The 23439-nt window shown below is 39.0% G+C and overlaps 1 protein-coding gene and 1 pseudogene across 2 annotated transcripts in view; one reads left to right on the forward strand and one right to left on the reverse strand.

The window, feature by feature from the left end:
• Positions 1 to 21759, forward strand: part of RRAS2 (RAS related 2) — an 85445-nt gene extending 63686 nt beyond the window's left edge. For both annotated transcript variants that reach the window (XM_066365489.1, XM_066365479.1), the window contains exons 2-6: positions 2949 to 3036; positions 5668 to 5770; positions 5940 to 6048; positions 18323 to 18441; positions 20268 to 21759. In XM_066365489.1, the coding sequence (XP_066221586.1) occupies positions 2949 to 3036; positions 5668 to 5770; positions 5940 to 6048; positions 18323 to 18441; positions 20268 to 20355 (507 nt within the window). In that variant the 3' untranslated portion in view covers positions 20356 to 21759. The remainder of the gene's footprint in view (positions 1 to 2948; positions 3037 to 5667; positions 5771 to 5939; positions 6049 to 18322; positions 18442 to 20267) is intronic.
• On the reverse strand, positions 14073 to 14159 carry LOC136390134 (small nucleolar RNA U3; annotated as a pseudogene).
• Positions 21760 to 23439: the final 1680 nt, after the last annotated feature.

The following is a 23439-nucleotide window of genomic DNA, read 5'->3' on the forward strand; positions in this document are numbered from 1 at the left end:
GGACCTAAATATCCATATATTCCAACAATTAATTTGTTTTAAAAATTAATATGAATGGAATAAATGCTTGCCAGTGTTAGATAGCAAAGTGCCAGAATTCTTACAACTTTAAGACTGTGTTTCAAGAACCAAGCCATCCAAAGAAAACATGAGATTTCCACAGCCACTAAATTTATTCTAATGGCCCTCAAAGTTGCTTAAATCACCAGACTTCGGGAAGTGTAATGTTTTAATTTGGTCTCACAATACAAAGGGAACCTATCACACTGAAAGAATTCTAGCTATTAGGCATGACCCGGACATTGGAAAAATATTTAATATTTGTCCATTATGCTACCAGATAAGTGGGAGGGAGAGTGGGGCACATTTCAGCACATTTACACATATACTGGGAATACTCAATGAAATGCAGGTTTTGTGAAAAGAAAACATGGCAGGAGGTATCAGACTGCTGTGGAGAAACATGTTTCAGGAAACTAATCTTAAAAAGATATAAACAGCATGCTTTATCCAACATGCTTGGTGAAAGACTGCAGTTTTAAGTTGTTTAGAGTAGCCGGTAAAAGAATATAGTTGCCAGTTGTATTTACTTTTTGAAGAGGTGTGGCCAAGAGGTGAGGTCATGATTATGTTGATACCTGTTTATTTTATTTATTTTGTTTTTTTCCAAAGTTAGAAGCGGAGAGGCAGACAGACTCTCGCATGCGCCTGACTGGGATCCACCCGGCATGCCCACTAGAAGGCGATGCTCAGCCCAGCTGCAGTGTTGCACTGCTGTAACCGGAGCCATTCTAGCACCTGAGGCAGAGGCCATGGAGCCATCCTCAGCGCCCGGGCCAACTTTGCTCCAGTGGAGCTTTGACTGTGGGAGGGGAAGAGAGAGACAGAGAAAGGAGATGGGTAAGGGTGGAGAAGCAGATGGGTGCTTCTCCTATGTGCCCTGGCTGGGAATCGAACCCGAGACTTCCACACATCGGGCTGATGCTCTACCTCTGAGCCAACTGGCCAGGGCTGATACCTGTTTGCTTTTAATTTTTTTAAAAAATATTTTATTTATTGATTTTTAGAGAGAGGGAGGGGAGAGAGAGAGAGAGAGAAGGGGGAGGAGCAGGAAGCATCAACTCCCATATGTGCCTTGACCAGGCAAGCCCAAGGTTTTGAACCGGCATCCTCAGTGTTCCAGGTTGATTCTCTATCCCACTGCGCCATCACAGGTCAGGCAGTTTATTTTTATTTTATTTATTTATTTTGTATTTTTCTGAAGTTGGAAACGGGGAGGCAGTCAGACAGACTCCCGTATGCGCCCAACTGGGCTCCACCCAGCATGCCCACCAGGGGGCGATGCTCTGCCCATCTGGGGCGTTGCTCTGTTGTGGTCAGAGCCATTCTAGCGCCTGAGGCAGAGGCCACAGAGCCATCCTCAGCGCCCGGGCCAACTTTGCTCCAGTGGAGCCTTGGCTGCGGGAGGGAAAGAGAGAGACAGAGAAAGGAGACGGGGAAGGGTAGAGAAGCAGATGAGCGCTTCTCCTGTGTGCCCTGGCCGGGAATTGAACCCGGGACTCCTGCACGCCAGGCTGATGCTCTACCACTGAGCCAACCGGCCAGGGCCGATACCTGTTTATTTTTAAAAGGGGAGTGAGGTGGTGATGGAAATGGCTTTCTACTCAAAGCTGCTCCTGTTGGAAAATATTTCCTTTACAGACTTTCTTCAATAAATCATGTGTTTAAGTGAAACCATCAAAAGGGAATTAGGATTATGGATACTGAATTTTGTGATAAAGTTAATTCTAAAATATAAATGTGGAAAGTGTCCTTCAAAAATAAAATAAATATGTAAAGTCATGGTAGGAAGCCGATCAGTAGTCTCTCCCTTCCCACTCTGCCCTCCCTAAACCAGGGGTTTCTTTACTGTTCTGTGCAAAGTGCCTGTCTCTGAGTCACTTTTTGGAGTTTGCATAGGTCACCAGGCCCAGAATGCTGTGTCCCTGGAGCCAAGCAGGTCCAACTGTTAGGATGGCTGAACACCGTGGTGTTGGTTCTTAGCAGTAAACTGCCTTCTTCCAAGCTCTTCCCTCAGACTTTGTGATGAGCTAGTGGGAAAATGGGCTTTGAGGAAGTCAGGAGGGAGGGAGAGGGAAGGAGAAAGATACTCAGAACAAAAGCAGGATGATGTCAGTGTCCTAGTTTTGCGACCTGCAAAAACGGGGACCCAAGCTCTCCCAGATGCTTGTTGTTGCTGTTGTTTCTTTTTTTTAAAGAAAAATTGTGAAGTGTAGTGCACAAACATTTTAGTGGTTTGTTAAGTAAGATTCTTCCCTTTTTGACTGCCACCTGAACTGTCCTTTTTGCTGGTGACGATTTCAGAGGAGAATAATTGGGAGGCTTTGCTAACAAAAGAGGGAAATCAAAGTTAAGGTAAAAAAAAAAAAAATCAGTGAAAGAATAAGATTGAGATCCCTGTAAATGAAAGAATCCTGAAGCCTTACTCCTATGATAACATACAAGGCAGATGAGAGAGGACAAAGACAAGGCGGGAGCGGAGATGGGACTCGGAATCTCCCAGGCCTCTCTTTGTTGCCTCCGTCTGTTTGACTATTTTGTTCTTAGGGCTGATGCTCACCATCAGCTTGCAGGTAGACCTGAATTTTAATTTACTGGGTTTTTCTTGAGATTTAGATTCTTCAATCAATCTCTATTTATATGTTATGAAAAAACTGCAGCTCTTTCATGAATATTTCAGATATGAAAATTCAGAGATACTTAATTTTTTTTTTCTCTTGGAAGCTGCTCTGAACAGACTTCATTTAATGGGAAATTGACATAATAAAGCTAAACCTTAATAGAATGAAAGTGTTTTGACTAATTCTGGATATGTGGGATTTGATAAAGTTACACTGGTCCTTGTATAGGCAGACATAAATTTTAAAATAAGATAATTTTTCTTACAGTCCTATTTTGTAACGGATTATGATCCAACCATCGAGGATTCCTACACAAAGCAGTGCGTGATAGATGACAGAGCAGCCCGGCTAGATAGTAAGTAATCTTCCTTTATTTGGTGGTTCTCATATCTCATTTTACAAAACTAAGTTGATGTTTTTCTAGGTTAAATATAATGTAAATATTAAAAAATATATGATAAAATATTAAATGATCTTGCATATAAGCCCATCTCTTTCATTAGTTTTGATTGATGAATCTGTATATTAGGGAATTTAAATATTCCTCAGTAAATGTAATGGAAAACAGTACCAGGATTGATCTTGTTCTGGTGAAACTAGTATTGTAACATTGTAACTTGAAATTGTATTTATTGGGACATTTGTAAAAAACATGAGGTTTCAGCTCTTCCTATTGTTAAACAGTAAATTTTAGCTTCCGTGGATGAAAATCATTTTAAAAGAAAGGGTTTATTAGGCCATTGCTAGCAAAAAAAGACAATTCTTGGGGCGTGGAGTCTAAACCACCAGCAACACGGTCAGGTAGGCAAGACAACATATCATCCTGGAGTTTTGCAAGTGGTTTTATAGATTAATTGCAGGGGAGAAAGATGTAAGCAGTTCTTTTTATTTATTTTTTATTTTTTACAGAGACAGAGAGAGATAGATAGGGACAGACAGACAGGAACAGAGAGATGAGAAGCATCAATCATTAGTTTTTTGTTGCACATTGCGACATCTTAGTTGTTCATTGATTGCTTTCTCATATGTGCCTTGACCATGAGTCTTCAGCAGACCGAGTAACCCCTTGCTTGAGCCAGCAACCTTGGGTCCACGCTGGTGAGCTTTTGCTCAAACCAGATGAGCCCGCACTCAAGCTGGCGACCTCGGGATCTTGAACCTGGGTCCTCGGCATCCCAGTCCGACGCTCTATCCACTGCGCCACTGCCTGGTCAGGCACATAAGCAGTTCTGAAAGGGATTCACATTATCTCTAGACAGAGGGGATAGGATAGAGTGAGGCGGGCCAGTTCTGGCATCGGCTCACAGTCTGCAAGGAAGAGGTGTTAGCAGCTCCTGTGGATTTGCGGTGGCAGCCCATTGGAAAGTTCATGTGTAAATAAGAAGTGGAGGCTCTTGGAGTCCTGTGAAGCTGCTATTCTCTTTTGGACTATTGGGGAAATAGCCACTTGAAAATTAATCCAAAATCCCAACAGATACACAGGAATGGTAGCAGTCTTTTGTTAGTCCTTGTCCACAGCTATTAATAGACTAACTCTTCTACCTCTCTCGCTCTCTGGCTGCTGTAATTTGTTTTCTTCTTTTGAAAGCGAGAGGAGGGGTGATAGAGATACAGACTTCCACATGTACTTCAACCGGGATCTACCTGGCAACCTTGTCTGGGGCTGATGATGCTCTGCGTACCTGGGGCCATGCTTGCAACCGAGCTATTTTTAGCACCTGAGGTGGAGGTTCCATGGAGTCATCCTCAGTGCCTGGGGCCAATGTGTGCTAGAACCAATCGAGCCATGGCTGTGGGAGGGGAAGAGAATGAGAGAAAGAGAGAGAAGGGGGTAGGGATGAGTGGAGAAACAGATGTTTACCTCTCCTGTGTACTGTGACCAGGAATTGAACCTGGGATATCCACACGCTGGGCTGACCCTACCACTGAGCCAAATGGCCAGGGCCTGGCCGCTGTAATTTTGATTTAGAATGTGTCAGGATTTTTTTCTTGCTACCTTCTGGCAAAGCTTAAAATGAGTGAAGTAAATAAAGAAGAGCTACTGTATTTGTTAGTTTCTTAAAATTTATAGCACAGAGGCTTTAGCAAATAGTGCTTTTTGCTTGGCAAATGTTTTACCTCTCCACAAAAGAAAGCCCTGTTCTTTTTTTCTTTTGTGACAGAGAGAGGGTCAGAGAGAAGGACAGACAGACATGAAGGGAGAGAGATGATAAGTATCAGTTCTTCATTGCGGCACCTTAGTTGTTCATTGACTACTTTCTCTTACTGTATGTGCCTTGACAGGGAGGGGGGGCGCTAAAGCAAAGCGAGTGACCCCTTGCTCAAGCCAGTGACCTTGGGCTTCACGCCAACAACCTTTGAGCTGAAGCCAGTGACCATAGGATCATGTCTGTGATCCCATGCTCAAGCCAGATGAGTCCGCACTCAAGCCGGCAACCTCGGGGTTTTGAACCTGAGTCCTCTGCATCCTAGTTCTATGTTCTATCCACTGCGCCACTGCCTGGTCAGGTGAAAGACCTGTTCTTTAACATGTATAATTCTTCCGTTCATGGAGCTGAACAAATACATTAGCACCTGCACTTTAAGTATGGTCCTTGGGGAGCAGAGCAAAATTTCCTTTTGGATTTATCGGTATATTTTTCAGTTCTTTACATGGAAGAGATAATCATACTTCAAATGATTTCTGAGGTTACCTGATTCCATCTGCCTAGATGTATTTGATATTTTTAACTTTGTTAATTGGTACATTAATATATTCTAACTACAAAACCAACTTGTACTGATGAAAATAACATTGAAACTGGCTGCCATTAGAATATATTTGTCTTTAGTATTGAGAATAAAGTACTAAAAGGAGAATGCCATTTCTTTATCACACTAAGTATGATGTTCTCTAAAGGACCCACATTAATGGGGCCTGCCTTTGTGGGGACTCTGGTTGTAAAATGAAAACAGGAGCACAGTTACATCTGTTGTTTTTTTTTAGTTCTAGATACAGCAGGACAAGAGGAATTTGGAGCTATGAGAGAACAGTACATGAGAACTGGCGAGGGTTTCCTGTTGGTCTTTTCAGTCACAGATAGAGGCAGGTTTGTATCAGTGTTAAATGTAGATCTGCTCTTCAGTCTAGACCACTGTTTTGTTGAATCTGGATTTTGTGTTTTTTTATGGAAAAAGGAAAAGAAACAGAATACTAAATGGGACATGGAATGATGCTAATACTTGGTCAAATGGATTAATTTATTTTTGTGTTTTTAGTTTTGAAGAAATCTATAAGTTTCAAAGACAGATTCTCAGAGTAAAGGACCGGGATGAGTTTCCAATGATTTTAATTGGTAACAAAGCAGATCTGGATCATCAAAGACAGGTGAGAAGGAATTTTGCGCTGGGGAAACCAGTTTGTTTTATGTAAGTGAATGGATGTCTTTAATGAAACTGTTGAAAGTGCTATGATCAAAAAAACCGTGCTCAGTTTGATACACTCAGCACAGTTTTGACAGAAGTCACAATAGGTAAGAAATAAAAAGGAAGTCGATTTGGGGAAATTAAATTTTCACGTTTTTTTACACAGAAGTTCAGTGGACTGTATAAGGAGGCTAGTATTGGTACCAGCTCAGTTCAGATGTTGTAATTCTTGGGTAACATCCAAAACTCTAATTTAGTTAGACAATCTTACATTTACTCCTAAAGGCCTAATTTATTTAGTATTCGTGCTAAATTACCTTCATTTAGAAAATGGATCTGATTTAAATTGCAGTATTTGATTTTTTTCTAAGTCCTGTTCATGACTGTTAATTTCTCACATTGGTTAGCTCTAGCACTAGTAACCAGCAAGAAAAGAATGTTTTTAGTATTTGGTTGCAGGCTGGTCTATACTCACTTGTTTCTTTCCCCTTCTATTTCACGTTTAATTAAAGAAGAGTTTGGTATGTATTGTTCACTCATGTTTCTGTGGATGAGGGAAACAATGTCAGATGTTAGTTAATGCAGGCTCTACATTACTTGGGGGCTTCTTTTTGTGTCTTTATTTCTTTTAGGTCTTTATTTGCTACCCTGCTTCTGGAGTAAAAGTGTTGACATTGTTTCCTAACCTTTGCTAGTATTTAAGTTTTCTTTTATTTTTGTATAACCTTATATTAAGAGATTCTTAAGATTTTGTTTAAAATATGCAAACACCAGGAAAAGTTACTTGATCAACAGCACTGAGGACATTCTTCCATTTTGTAGTTAAATAGTTAAAACATAACGTTTGATTTGTAAAATTTTATTGAAGGTATACTAAGTTTAAATCATGGAGTTATGAGAATATTGTTCTAATGCTAAAATTTCGAAATTTTACTGATGATACTTGACATAGAATAAATTTCACTGCTAGGTCCTTTTCAAATCTGCATTATTATAAATAAACTTAAGGTAAAACATTTCATCTTCATTTCAAACTTGTACAAACTGTGTAACAGTTCATCTATTTTTAGGTTTATTTTTTATTTCTTTGGGCTGTTTCTAAACCTAATTATATTTATTGAGAGTTAGCCAGTAGACTGTGTGTACTGCTCCTCCCAGCCTTTCTACTTCTAGGAAGACTGTGTTCCTGGGTCTGGGAGATGATGGCAAGGCTGCTCGCAGTGAGCCGAGATTCTCTTCCCTCTCTTACCAGGGTGTCTTTCTGCCCTGGTTGTGGAACTAGGTTTGTCACAAAACATGTTGGTAGCTCTAGGGAAGGAATAGGCCTGGGGTGAGGGGAAGGTCTCCACTAGGCTGGGTGGTGATAGACGAGGGAAAGTAGGGGGCATATGTCACCAGAACTGCACTGGCCCGCCGTGATTACTTGGGGCCAGGGGTCTGCACGAGTTATTTTTAAGTCATCTGTATATTGAAAATTGCTGGTTTTTAGTGTGTGGTTTCCATCTGTCTGTAGCTGTTCAGCATACTGTGGCATTTTGGCCCTGTTTTGTAACCTTACACTTAAAAAATTTTTCATCTTGAATTTTTTTCTTGTTATAATGGATTCTCGGGTGAAATAAAAAACAATGTGATGAGAAGCAATATAGGGAATGAAAGAATCCATATTTGCATCATCATAAAGATATACCATTAGCTTGGAGTAATATTTTCTATATTTATTTCTCTGCTTTAAACTGTAATACCTAAGTTATGTATGTACTGAAAGCTCAGATATGTATATATTAAAGGGAGAAAAGCATGTGGCTGGAATCCGACTGCTTAATTTTCTGCTCATTCCTGTAGATTCTATTCTCGAAGGATAGAAAAATGTTATTTCTTCCTATGCTTCATCTTCTCTTTTCTAGGTCCCTTCACACCTGCACTCAGGTATGTTAGCTGCTCTCGCTTTAAAGTCATGACCGCTGCCTTTAGTGCCCACTGGAAATCTTGCATTTCCCCAGTCCATTCATTTCCCACTTGTTCAGGTGATGCCGACTTACTTTCTCATTCTTAAACTTACACCACTTTCTTCCCCTTCCTTACTCTCAGTTTGTGAGAAGCAAAATTTTTGTTTCACCGAGAGATTTCTGCGTGCTCCCTCCTCTCCACGAGCTAAGCTCAGTGCACATATACTCCGTCAAGTCTTCCTTCCCCCCTCAGAGGGATAAATAAGCTCTTCACCTCTGTATGACCTGCCCCTCCAGTGGCACTGGGTCCTGTTCCTGCTGCCCAGATCATGGGCATTGCTCCGCCAACTATTCCACTCCACTTGATTCTCTCCTCTCCTACGTGAGCATTCCCATCGGCATACTACATGCTATCACAATAGCTTTCATCTTTAAAACCAAAAGGAATTATAGCAGAAACTTGTTCTTTTTTTTTTTTTAAATAAATTTTTATTAATGTTAATGGGATGACGTTAATAAATCAGGGTATATATATTCAAAGAAAACATGTCTAGGTTATCTTGTCATTAAATTATGTTGCATACCCCTCGCCCAGAGTCAGATTGTCCTCCGTCACCCTCTATCTAGTTTTCTCTGTGCCCCTCCCCCTCCCCCTAACTCTCTCCCTCCTTCCCTCCTGTGTCCTCCCTCCCCCCACCCCTGGTAACCACCACACTTTTGTCCATGTCTCTTAGTCTCAAGAAACTTGTTCTTAATCTCACTTTCCTCTCAGTACTTTTTGCTGCTCTTCAACAGTAAAACTCCCTAAAAGCATGATCTACACTTGCTCTCTCTACTTTCTTCCCTGCCACGTGGGCTAGCGCTGACTTCGGGCACACAGTGCCCCAGTCGAGGTCACCACTTGCGCACATGTCAGTGACATTTGACACAGTTGCTCACATTTTCCTTTTTGAAACACTGTTTACTTAGCTCTGGGACTTCATTCCATGCCCTCCCCTCCTCCCCTGCTGTGGCCTTTGTTGGCTCCTCCTCATTTTATCTTTCTCGGTGTCCTAGGGCCCAGGGATATACAAAGGCAAACACATGCCTTAGCTTCCAGCCTCGAGGGCCATACTCAGTACATTTGAAATTGAGATGTTATATAAAGGTTTTGACCTTTTTAAAGTCTCTTCACTGTTAAAGGTGATGTTTTGTAACGTCATGGCACCCTTAATTGCTCTACCAACTGAGTACAGATAGGCCACAGGACCTCCATAAAAACTTCCTCCCTGTTTAGAAATGTTTACAATTTGGTCATCTCCATGGTCTGGCTTGCTATAGTTGTTCTTCTAGCTCGTTCTTTTCTGCCTTTGTCTTAGATACTCCTGTGGATTTTCTCTAGCCTTTAGCTGTTTGTGATAGTAAATGCCAGTTCTTTCAGTTTGTGGGTCAGCCTTGAGCATTGTTGCTACTGGCTCCTGAGACTGTGAACCCATCAAGACGGGAGATAAGCCAGAAGAGGCTTTGTCTGCTTCCTTTCGGCTGTTGTGCCTCTGTGGACTTGCTTCTTGCACCCCCGCCCACCATCCACCCAATAGTTGTTGAACTCTTCTCCAGACACTGACAACAGAGCGGTAGAAAAAAACAAAGTTACTGGAGTGAACATTAAAAAGAGATTTGTAGAATTCGAATGGTTATTTAGCATTACCACATACCTGGCCCCTTAGAGATGTATTGATGATTTTGTTTATCCTGTCAGAGGTGTAGGAAGAAAACATAAGAAAATGATTTGCTTGCTCTTTGCTAAAATGTAAAAGGTAAACATGACAGCATACTGATGCTGAAACTTAATACAGTGGTTTTGGGCTGGGGACTTTATGATATTTCCAATTTCAAGTTTCTTGTTCTTTACATAGCCCTGTTCAGGATGCACTGTTTTTGTGCCCTTTTTTTTCTCCCTGGCTTACCTCAGCTTACCCTTTTTCTTTCCCCTTTGTTTAATTGCTAGTGGCCATCATCATTTCAAGAAAGGAACCCATTACACTTAAAATAATAGATACCTAAGTGTACCAACCTCCCCTCCTCCCATCTGTCAGTTCCTGGACCACAGCGAGCTCTTGCAGTCTCCCAGGAAAGAGAACCCATCCCCTTCAAACAATACAGTAAGGGTCTTCTAGCCTTTCCTGTTTGTGCCTTGTCTGCATCTGAAAGGTTTGTAAGCCATTGGCTCAAAGTAAGTGCATTGAGGGTTTCTCCATTTCTGAGTGTTGGTTTTGTTCATGTTTATCCTAAGTACATAGAACAAAGATATGCACTCAATAAATATTTACTGAATGAATGAATCAGGGCATTAAGGAGTCAAGACGTGGTATTAATGTGATGACTGTTTCTACGTAATAGGTATTTTTGAAAAACAAGTTTTGCTTCTGTAAACTTCGGTTATTCATTAACTGGACACATCCTTAAGTATTACAAATATTGTGGTTTGTTTCAATTAAACCCAGTTTGTTTTAATAAAACTGTTCTCATCATTCCTATTTGCTCTTCTCTATTTGAAATATATAGTACTAGATAAGTTCATGTTATTGTGGGTTTTTGCCAGTATTCCTTTGTGCCTTTCCACTGAGTCTCACTGGAGGTTTCTCAATGCAGATCAGGGAATGTGTTGCATCAGATTCACTCCAGTTGTTTAAAACAAAACATTTGTAGACAGGGCTCAGACCTACCAAATCAGAATTCCAGAGGTGAAGGCGATTTGGCATCTTTATAAAATTCTCTGGGTTGGGACCCTCTAGGAAACCCTTGTCCGGGAAGCTTTCGGACCTTTTGTTGTTCTCTGGCTTCACATGGCTGTGGCTTCGGTTTGTTCCATGCGGTGTTATTTCTGTTCGCTTTTGTTTGCTTTGGTGGTAGCAATACTATTTCTACTTCTTAGTTAAAATTAGGCTATACCAGTGAGCTCGACAGCAGCTTTATATGTGGTTAAAGAGTTCTTGACCAGAAATGTGGTTGTACAAACTTAGCTGACCTTGATTCCTGGAAGACAGTGATGTGAGACCATGCTTTAAAAATAAATAAATGAAGCGCGTAAATAGTTTAGCAGTGGGATTGTTTTATCATCTAGACCACTCATTTGTTAATTTTCTTACTGGTTTTAAAGACAGGTCATTTGCGGTTCCCCTGTAGCTGAATTACATTGTGCAGAAAGGATAGGGCAGACAACTTTTTGAAGAATAATTGAGCAGAAAGACAAATAGCAGAATTCTTAAAGATATGTTTTCTTCCCCCAGTCAAATTTATATTAAGTTGTTGAGATTGACTTGCCTCGGATATTTACTTTTATTTTTCTTCCTATATCACTTGTTCTTTTACTTCAAGGTGTACTTACCTGATTGGTCATATTCATTAACATGTGTTTATTTAGTTAACTACTTGGTACTAGTCTAGGCTCTAGGCTTACAAAGACAAATATGCTTTATTCCCTAACTACAAAGAATGTAATGGCAGGAGAGTGAGGAAACAAAACCAAAAGTTGTAGTGTAGCATAGTGTGTTAAGACCATTGTCACAGGCCACTGCAGGGTGTGATGGGAGCTCTGGTGTGCTGTTCTAAAACAGCATCAGCACAAAGAGAAATTTCTGGCTGCTTGAGTCTTGAAGCGTAAGTAAGAAACAAATTATGAGTATAGGAGGTCTCTCCCAGGAGGAAGGAACAGAATTTGTGACAACATGGAGGTGATTTTTTTTTTAAAGAGAGACAGGAAGGAAGAGAGTAGGGGAGGAGAGAGATGAGAAGCATGAATTCATGGTTGCTTCACCCCAGTTTTTATTGATTACTTCTCATATGTACCTTGACCGGAGGGAGGAGGGGTTCAAGCCGAGCCAGTGACCCCTTGCTTGAGCCAGCGACCTTTGGGTTCAAGTCAGGGATCCCAGGATCATGTCAATGATCCTGCTGTGGCGACCCCACACTCAATCTGGCAATCCCAGGCTCAAGCCTATAAGCCCTCACTCTAGCCAGAGACCTTGGGGTCTCGAACTGGGGCCTTCAGTGTCCGTTTGGCACTGATGCTCTATCCGTTATACCACCACTGGCTGGGCTTTGGAGGTATTTTATAGAAAGGAATTTATCATGTCAAAAAAATATATAGCAATTGTTTTTTCTAAATTCCTGGCTTCATGAAGCTTTCTTTTCCTTCTTGCTTGCTTACTTATTGTTATTTGATTGATTTATATTTTAAAACAACAGTGTTATGGTATGTATGCTATTTTGAAGAGAATAAGGGTAAATTTAAAAGTTATGTAAACTTGAAACCTGCTTGCCACCCTTTTGGACCAGAATGGTATCAAGTGTTATGAAGTAGTTGTAGATATATATGCATTAATGTGATAACCTAATGATATTTCATTGAGAGATTGCTGAATTTGGGAATAGAATATTAAATTGGGAGAACAGACTACCTGAAAAGATTAGAGAGAACAATACCTTGAGCTCAGGTAGGGCTAGAAATAATTCATAGTCTGATCAGCCAGATTGGAAAAGTTCATAATTCTTGGGGCACGGAGTGGTGTGCTCAGCAAGGCTTTGTTTCAGTAGTGGGGCAAAATTAGCCCTAGAGCCTAGACTAAATGCTTTCTGGTACTATATGACAAAAAGGATTAAACTTTCCAAATAACTGAATCTCAAAAGAAAGCTCAAAATGCTTGTAGGAATATATATTATCCAGAACCCAATAGCTAAAAATCCACTACCCACGCATTCACTCAAAAATTACCATCCATGTAAAGACACAGGAAAATATGACTCATAATAAAAAAAATGGTGACTAGGAACAGACCCAGAAACGACGCATATTATAGAACTGGTGAACACAGACATTAAAGGAGTTATTTTAACTGTTTTCCATATGTTCAAGAAGTTAGAGAAAAGACGAACTATGTTAAGTGGAGACATGGATGACATCAAAATAGAGCTTCCATAAATGAAGTCTACAGTGTCTGAGATTAACAGCAGAAGTAAAGGATGAAAAAAATCTCTAACTTTGATAAAAACCATAAATGTGAATATCTAAGAAGCTCAACAATCCCTGAGCACAAGAACTATGAAGAAAATAACAATAAGGCATATTACAGTGACATTGTTTAAAACCAGTGATAAAGAGAGGATTTGAAAAATGACCGGAGGAGAAAAGATAAAGGTACCTCTGTCATCATTGTTTCTCCTGGGAAACAATGCAAGGCAGATGATAGTGGCGCAACATCTTTTAGTGCTGAAAGGAAAAACTGTTGCCTAGAATTCAGTACCCACTAAACATTTATTTAAAAAATGAAACCTGACCAGGCGGTGGCGCAGTGGGTAGAGCGTCAGACTGGGATACGGAAGGCCCAGGTTCGAGGTCTCCAGCTTGAGCGTGGGCTCATCTGGTTTGAGCAAAAATTCACCAGCTTGGACCCAAGGTCGCTGGCTCAAGCAAGGGGTTACTCGGTCCGCTGAAGGCCCATGGTCAAGGCACATATGAGAAAGCAATCAATGAACAACTAAGGTGTCGCAATGTGCAACGAAAAACTAATGATTGATGCTTCTCATCTCTCCGTTCCTGTCTGTCTGTCCCTGTCTATCCCTCACTCTGACTCTCTCTCTGTCTCTGTAAAATAAATAAATAAATAAATAAATAAAAATAAAAATGAAGGTGAAATAAAGACTTTTTCCAGATAAACAAAAAGTGAAATACCTGTATTACAAGACATGTAAAAAGCAAAACAAACAAACAAACAAACAAAAAACAAGTCAAATGGAACTCTGGATCTATGCAAAGAAATGGAGAATACCAGAAATGGTCATTATGTGGGCCGATGTAAATTACATTTACTGTTTTTTAAATCTCTTGAAAACATAACTGGATGTCTGAAGCAAAAATAATAACAATGTAATATGAGGTAAAAGGTAACAAAAACAAAAAGGCAGGAGGGAGAAACTTACTCTTGTGATAAGGTCCTTCAACTATATGGGAAATGGTATAGTATCATTTGAAGTAGACTATGATGAGTAAAAAATAATATATACTCTAAATCAGTTATTAAAATAACACAATAGGTAGACAGTTCATTAGCCAACAAACTATAGAAATGATCCCTGAAAGTATAGTCTTTCATTAGCCAACAAAGGAGATAAAATGGAGTAAAAAAAATGATGAGAGTGAGAGTGGAGAGGAGGACAGGCCTCAGGAGGCTTGGGGCTTTCCCCACTCTGCATCTCCCAGTACCTGGTACCTAGGAGATGCTCGACAGATGTGGAAAGAATGGGCAATGAATAGGATCTCAAGCTCTTACAATGTATGATGCCCTTCTTACATTAGGAGGCAAAGAGAGGTGGGTGAGGGAGGGTGTCATACTGTGACATATAAAATAGCAGGCCCGAATAAGAAACCAATAATTGCATGTAAGGAAATACCTTATATATTTTAAATGTAGAAGGTCAGAATAGTGATATTTGCCTAAAATTATTAAACCTTGTTATATTTACATTTATATATAATGGGACTAAAAAGTTAATGTCCGGAAAAAATGACTTTTATTGCTGTCATTACCACAAAAGTAAACATTTGCAGAAAAGTTAGAAAATAGAGATGAGGGAAAAAATGTTTAGGAGCTTATCACCCATAGAGAACCACATTCTTCTGGTTTTTCAGTGATGTGCATTTATAAAAATAGGATCATAACTTTTGTATATTTGTGTTACATCCTGGAAAAATGCTAAAGTCATTTATCTAGGTGTTCTTTTGTAAATGCTGTAACATGATAAACAGTCGTGTCATTTGCTAGTAAAGACAGTTTTATTGCTTCCTTTCTGACGTGACTGATGCCTTTTCTTCCTTTCTTGGCCTTACCTCACTGCCCAGAACCACCAGTACAATGGCAAGAGTGGTGTAAGGGGTACTTTTGACACAGTTTCATCTTGGGGACAAAGCGTTTAGTCTTTCACCATTGAGTATGCTGTATGTTGTAGGGTTTTATGCACCTAATAACAATTTAAAATTTTTTCAAGCCAAAATTGAAAAAACAACAGGGAGAAGCGGACATACTCATACTTACCATCAGAAATTTCAGAACCTTTCTCGCAGTGATTGAGCAAGTAGAAAAAATCAGTAGTGATATAGATGGCTCGAACACCTTATTCTATTGTAATTTGACATTAGACGCCCTTTGTCATCAGGTTAACAGAGTTCTCCACTATTCCATTTGTAAAGTGTTTTTATTTTTATTTTTTAAATCAAGAATGGATGTTGGATTTTGCCAGAATTATTTCTGTATCTATTAAGATCATATGATTTTTTTTTTTTTAGTTTGTTCAAGAGGTGAATTATATTGATTCATTTTTGCATATTAAACCAATACTGCATTCTTAGAAGAAAACTCTCCTTTCCATGTAGTGTTAAATTCTACTTATTAAATATTTATTCAGAATTTTTACATTTAGGATCATGAGAGATATTGGACTATGTAGTTTTGTTACATCTTTGGTTTTGGTGGGAGAGTAATGATGCTTCATAGAAGGAGTTGAAAGAATTCTTCAATTTTTCTGGAACAGTTTCAGCAAAACTAGTTTGATAGAATTCACTCATGAATCCATCTAGGTTTTTGTTGTGTTTGAGGGAAGATTCTTACAACAAATTAAATTTATTTTATCAATACAGCACCATTCAGGTCATCTAATCTTTTGTGAGTGAGCTTTGTAGCTTGTGTCTTTCAAGGAATATGTCTATTTCACCGAACTTGCTGAATTTATTAGTGTAAAGTTGCTTGTAATATTTCTTCACTATCTTTTAATATCCATATCCCTATACGATCTGAAGTGATGGAATATTTCCCATTACTGATGTTGGTAGTTTGTGTCTCTTCTCTCTTTTTTACCATTCTAGCCAGATTTGTCACTTTGACCTTCTAAAAACGAGTTTGGAGTTATTTATGTTTGCTGTGGTTTTCTATTTTCTATTTCATTGCTTTCCATTCTTAGCTTTATTATTTCCCTTCTTGTGAATAGTATGGTTTTCATATGCTTTTTTTTTTAAGTATCTTTGTTGTAAAATACCTGTACCTCAATTCTGTGGGTTTACGTAGAGACACCAAGTCCAGATGAATTTTGAAGAGTTTTATTAAAGGAGGAGATTTATTAAATATGCTGTCCACATATGGCTTACATGGGGCCATCTGGAAGCCCAAATCATTTGCAAGCCCCCAGAATATTTCAGGGGCTGTTTATATACCCTTGATCACACATGGGCAGGGGGGAGCATGACATCATGGCACAAGCTTACAACATTTGTTTAGGGGATACACAGAAACATTAAGACTTTCAAGGTAACACAATCAAAGATGTTTACAAATCTTTTAGGGCAGTGGTCCCCAATCTTTTTTGGGCCACGGACTGGTTTAATGTCAGAAAATATTTTCACGGACTGGCCTTTAGGGTGGGACAGATAAATGCACAAAATGAAATTATGTGACTGGTGTAAAAACTGTGGTATTTTTATTTATTTTTATTTTTTTAAATTTTTTACATAGAGAGTGAGTCAGAGAGAGGGATAGACAGGGACAGACAGACAGGAACGGAGAGAGATGAGAAGCATCAATCATTAGTTTTCATTGTGCGTTGCAACACCTTAGTTGTTCATTGATTGCTTTCTCATATGTGCCTTGACCGCGGGCCTTCAGCAGACTGAGTAACCCCTTGCTGGAGCCAGCGACCTTGGGTTCAAGCTGGTGGGCTTTTGCTCAACCCAGATGAGCCTGCGTTCAAGCTGGTGACCTCGGGGTCTCGAACCTGGGTCCTCTGCATCCCAGTTTGATGCTCTATCCACTGTGCCACCGCCTGGTCAGGCAAAAACTGTGGTATTTTAAAATATAATTGTCGAACTTACAAGACAAGCGTCAAGAGTGAGTCTTAGATGGATGTAACAGAGGGAATCTGGTCATTTTTAAAAAATAAAACATTGTTCAGACTTAAATATAAATAAAATGGAAATAATGTAAGTTATTTATTCTTTCTCTGCGGACCAGTACCAAATGGCCCACTGACCGGTACTGGTCAACAGCCCAGGGGTTGGGGACCACTGTTTTAGGGTTCATATTCTCTCAGTAGCCTAGAGGTATTTTACTCTCAAGATTCCAGGATGGGGGAGGAACTACAATCAATGTAAGGTGTTATGTAAATTCTGTCTCCTATTGAAAGAGAAGAAGTTTCTTGGTTAACCTTTATTTTAGATTTAAAACTAAATGACCCATTGTTCTTGCAAGCCAGAAACTTCTACATTCTTTTCCCTCCCCTCCCCAAAGGAAGGACAGGCAGAAAAGCCTGACAGGAAAGCCTGACCTTTCCTTCTAGAATATCAATATTAATTTTTCAGCTTTTTGGTACCTTACAACATCTTAAGGTAGAAGGTAGTTATTACATTGAGATTTTTACTCATAAAAACACTTAGTCCTATAAATTTCCTTATATACTTCTTTAGTAGCATCCCACAAATTTTGAAAAGTGTGTAGTTTCTCCATAGTTAGAGATTTCCTATTTATTTTTTCTGTTGATTTCTAATTTATTCTACTGTGGTCAAAAAACATGCATTTTCTCAATTGAATCCCTTTAAATTTATGGAGATTAATGACCCACTCTCATTTCAAAGGAATGTGTATTTTGCTGTTGTTGGGTAAAGTGTTCCCTGTCAATTATGATAAGTTTGTTTGATAGTGTTGTTCAAACCTTCTATATGTATCACTACTGATTTTCTTTCTGTTTGCTTAGTCAGTTGTTGAGAGAGGGATGCCTACTGTATTCCAGCAATTTTCGGCTTCTTTCTGTTCCCCGAACTTAGGAAGCCCATGCCCCACTGTGGCCTCACTCACACGTGCTGTTTCCTTTGTGAAGGATATTTCCTCACCCTACTTCCACCTAGCTTTGTATTCTTTATTGAGTTCTTAGCTTAAATATCACTTCCTCAGGAAGCTTTCACCTGCCTGACACAATTATAGACTCTCATAGCACCTTGTACTTTACCTTCCTAGGATTTATCACATTTGTAGTCAGTACTTTTTGAGTAATCACTCGCCTGAAATCTTGTTCTTGTCACAGGTATGTTCTTATGAGTTGTTCCACAGAGCTGGGCTTCAGTATGTGTTGAGCTATGAAGTCTTTTTGGTTCATCTGTGACAAACCAGCCTGGCCTCTGGGCGGATAGATAGTGCAATCTGTGGCCAAAGGTTAGAGGGAGCAGATCTGATTATTAAAACAGTACCTCAAACGCAGCTCTTGGAATTTCAGGTGACACAGGAAGAAGGACAGCAGCTGGCACGACAACTGAAGGTGACTTACATGGAGGCATCAGCAAAGATTAGAATGAATGTAGATCAAGCTTTCCATGAACTTGTCCGGGTTATAAGGTAAGGAAAACACATTTTAGAAATTTGTTTTAATTTATCGAATTTGACAGATAATAACACTGTGCTTTTAAAGACCATTAATTGAAAAAAACCAAAACAAAGCATTACATGTTTTTAGTAAGAAAGGAATTTTATGCAGGAGCTTTTCTGAGAATTGAGGGATTAATACATATGGTATGTTAAAAATTTTAAGTACATATTCTAGTACTTCCTACATATAAACCTAATTTGATTATATGTAAGTAGAGAGGATACATGGGGATTTTGAAAAGAATCTGTGCAACTTGCAGAGGTGGTGGTAGTCTGAAGAGGGTAAAGAGGGTGAAATTTGAGTGGCAGTTTCTGCCAGACGCTGTGCTGAGTGCTTTACATATATTCATACATTTAATCCTCACCACCACCCGAAGAGCCAAATACTTTCATTTATCTCCACTTTCAGATGAGGAAACAGGTACAGAGAAGTTAAATAACTTGTTTGAAGCTTAGACATATTACATGGCAGAACTGGGACTTTGCTTCTTAACCAACACCTTCCAGGGAAGAGTAAGCCTAGTAGTAGAGATTCAGCACCCCCACAGGCCATGAAGTGTAGTATCCAGACTACAAAGAGCCTTTCTGTTTAGCTGGCTTAGGGGGCCCTGTGGTTCAGAGAGTGTTAATGGGTTCCAGCAAGCTTGAGGTGATGGTTCAGGTCAGCTGGAGTCACTGTATATGTTTGTGTGTGAGAAAGATTGAGTTGCTTTTGTGGGCAGGGCTTGGTTTGATTTGATTATTTTAAGTTTGTGCCTGGCCCCTACTTCACCCTCTGCTCTTTAGATCTCCTGGTTTCTCTGCTAGTTAGAGATTTTGACAGGTATGTGGAGTGGGCTCATGTTAATTGTGTATCTAAGCTGAAGTGCTATCTGAACTATGGGCTTCTTGTAACCCTTAGCTTCTTTTCAGAGCATTCTCTTTATGGGGGTGGAATAATGAGTCTAGGTTTTTTTTGTTTTTTTTAGTAGTTTGTTAAAAATCTGAGGTCTTATTTTTTAATGAATCCAGAGTGAATTTTGTGAGATGGAAGAGTTCTGGAGATGGATGGTGGTGGGTAGTAGTATAGCATTGTGACTGTTTAAATGCCTCACGCTTAGAAATGGTGATGATGCTAAATTTTATGTTATGTGTATTTTAACGCAGGGAGAGGAACTAGTTTTTCTTAAAATTTTACTGCTGTTTTGAAATGTTTTGTCCTTGGTTTTGATCCTCAGAATCCATCTGTATCCATTGATCAGTCAGGAGTGAGTGGGTGGGAAAAGGGGCTTTTTACTGCCAGGTACATGAGGCACTAAACGTAACAAGATCTTTAATCCTCATAGCAGCAGTGAAAGGTGGGTTTTTATTATTCTCTTCTAAAACATAGTGGTTCAGAGAAGTCAACTAACTTGTCTAATATTGACTTACAGCTACTAAGTTGTAGAACATGGTTAAGAACTGTAATACTCATAAGGGTAATGTTATATTGTACTCTAGTGACGGATATTTATGCCAAGTATACCTTAAAGTCATGGAATTTTAAACTGGGAAGGAATTTAGAGGTACTGAGTTCAGCATCTCATCTGATTTAAGACTCACCTATTAATACAACTTAGACAACCTGCATATGCTGGTGTTAAAGCATTTGCTGCTGGACTCCCCCTATGCCCCCATCAACATTTGCTTTGATTCCCTAGTTGAAATTTAACACTGAAAAGCATATACACATACCCTAGACTTATCAAAAAATAACCTGTATTTGTAATAATATATTACCAAGAAGGCAACTATATGTAGATTTTTCTGTCTTCCAGGAAATTTCAAGAGCAGGAATGTCCTCCTTCTCCAGAACCAACGCGGAAAGAAAAAGACAAGAAAGGCTGCCATTGTGTCATTTTCTAAGAATCCCTTGAGTTTTAGCTACCAACTGCCAGGAAAAGCCCTTATCTTCTCCTCTCTGTACGGTTTACGTCAGTTGCTACCTTTCTAGCCTTAGACACACGACCACTGTGGTGGCCTTAGACCGAGAAGCTGGCTCATCTTTTCCGGGAAGCTAATCCTATGATCATTTCAAGACAGATTTAAAGGAAACACTAAGGCTGCTTCAGAGATTATCTGATTATTTTAAAATGTATATCTGTATAAACAGACACATTTCTTTTTTAAGGGCTTATATTTTAATAGGGATGAATGAGATTTGGAACCTAAGCTGTTTGCCAAACTGAAGTCATGGGTTTTGAAATAACTTTTAACTTCTGGAATCATTTTGCCTACTGTTACTCTAAATAGAAACATAGGGAGGTGTTTTGTTTTTTTTTTTAATGTGAATTTTTGCCTATCTTAAAACTTTTGCCGTCACCTTCAGTTACCTTAAATACACTGAATTGAATCCTCAAAAGTGAGACATCTCAGACTTTCACTGATGCTCCAGCCTTTGTTTTCCAGTGGCCAAAATACCAACCTGCCCTTTGTAGATTTAGGTTAATTATTACCCCTGCTCGTCAAGGTGATAACATTGTATGTGGCCAAATAGTCGGACTCACTCTGGACTTAGGCGTTTCAGTGTTCTTGGTTTTCTATTTTAAGTCTTTTCACAACCATGTTCAGAGTAAAAATAAAGAATTTATGTCTGTCTTCCTTTTTAAGTATTTCTGGATAAGGGATTCAAAAAAACTAAATCTGTTTTTGTTTGTAATATAAAATATGGAATTGATCTTTCCAGGGTCAGAGATGATTAATGTTTTTGCTATATACTTTTATACATTATTTTCTTATCAAACTAGTTAACAAGTATTTTTATATGTTTGTAAGCAACTATGCTTCCACAGCATACCTGTGTATATGTAAAGATAAGTATTTAATTCTCACTGTTCACTTTTAACTGACAAGAAAAAAAGTGAAAACTACAGAAACTGGTTTAAAGAAACTTTCCTTGCTGTTCTGGTCCTGGTTGTAGCCACCTCTGGCCAGTCCCATAGCTTCCAAGTAACCCTCCTCATAGGGCATACAACAGGATGAGGATCTAAAATCACTTTCCATATCCCTACTAGATATTGACTGTTGTATCAAGTAGTACGTGTAAAACTTTAAATTGACAATTAGTTTAACTGTGGATGGCTTCCAATTTTGTTTTTAATTCTGTGGATTGTGTTTAAACAATTCAAAAGTACGTCCCTGATTTTGAGATACTAAGTGGTATTGCACAGTTGTCACTTTATTGAATGTGTACAACAGTCCCGTGAGGTTTATAAAGCGTACCCTTGTATAGCTTCAGGTGCTAGAATTAAAATTGATCTGTTATCACAAGATGCTGCATGATGACTTGTTATTTTGGTGGTTCCTTGAAGGAGTGAGTGTTGGAGGAAATTTACTTTAGTAGCTCTAAGCCTTTCCCAACAATGCCTGCAGGGTTTGAAACTAAGAGTCAATATTGGTCATTTTAGTAGGTAAACTTGAAGTGAAATGGCTTGTTCTTATTGATTTCCTAAGTCATGTTTCTTAAACTTCTACGAAGTGCTCCTGATGAGAGAACCCCAACTACAGAGGAAAGAGGAATATTTCTGAGGATGAAGCCTAAAACAGCTGGAGCAAAGCACACGCATTTATTTAAATGTCAATAAAAATTATTGCCCAGTAAGATACCACATTTATCCTGTGGCTTTTGATACTATAGCACTATCATATGTCCTTCTTAGTACTTTCATTTGGGAAAGTTTTTTATTTATCATGGGTAACTTCAGAAAGCAAGAGACTGTCACATAATATCTAGACTTAACGGAAAACCTTTCATTTTATTCTAAATAGATGATTTGTGGCAAAGTGGCCTGAAAGTTAAATTTTGTTAACTCACTTATTTTTTTCTCTGTGCTTCATGTGGGATAAATTTTATTGCTGTATCTTAAAGTTTCCTAACCTTTTCTTCTGCACTTGTTTGATCTGCCAGTAATCCCATTCAATGAATTTTTTATTTTATACCCTTTTTTTTCTTCTCTAGAGGTTCTGTTGTTTTCTTGTTGTTGTTGTTATATCTTCTCTTTCTGTACTCATTATGGTCATGTATTTCTCTGATCCGGCCTCTCTCACCTGGGTTCCCAGAGAATTGAGTCTAATGCCGTATCTGTTATGTGTAATAAATGAATGTCTCTTCCATGAATCTATAATGATACTTAGCTGTGTACCATCCTTGGGAGATTTGAGAAAACAGTCACTAAAGTAACTTTATAAAGGATTTAATTCTCCCATTGTATTGACTATTTGGACATGGTTATAAATAATTGTTGTAATGTTCTTTTCTGCTGATCTCATCATATCTGCAATTTTTGGATCTGTTCTATTGACTGATTTTTCTCTAGTTATGGATCACATTTTCTTGCTTTTTTGCATGTCTACTAAATTTCGATTGGATGCTGGACATTGTGTATTTTATGTTTGGTGCCTAGATTTTGTTATATTAATCTAAACATTGTTGGGCTTTGTTCTGGCAGTTGGTTTAATTTACTTATAGTTCAGTTTGATCCTTTTAAGGCTTGTTTTTAAGCTTCATGCAGTCTCAAGTAACTTTTTCCCAGGATAGTTTAGCTCCACAAGTAAGTGTGGACTATTTGGGGTCTCTACTGAATGCCCTAAGTAATCAATGAGGAATCTCCAATTTGGCTAATGGGAACTGAAACAATTCTCAGCCCCGTGTGAGCTCTGGGGACCATTCAGTTCACAGCTCCTGGGTCATTCTTTGCCCAGCTAAGTGGAGTTTCACCTTATACATACATATCTTAATATTCAACAAAGACTCATTGACCCAATGTATATTTTTAGAACTCTTTTTCTGTGTAGTTCTCTCCTTGCCAGAACTTTGTCCTGTAACCTTCGGCTGCCTCAAACTCCCAATCTCCAGTGTCTTGTCTTTTCAGCTCAGGGACACATTTGTACCCTGCTTAGAATTCCCCATCCCCTCTGCAGTCTGGAGTGGGCCTCTGGGCCCAAAGCTAG

This window comes from Saccopteryx leptura, chromosome 1, assembly GCF_036850995.1.
Source record: "Saccopteryx leptura isolate mSacLep1 chromosome 1, mSacLep1_pri_phased_curated, whole genome shotgun sequence".
Taxonomy (NCBI): domain Eukaryota; kingdom Metazoa; phylum Chordata; class Mammalia; order Chiroptera; family Emballonuridae; genus Saccopteryx; species Saccopteryx leptura.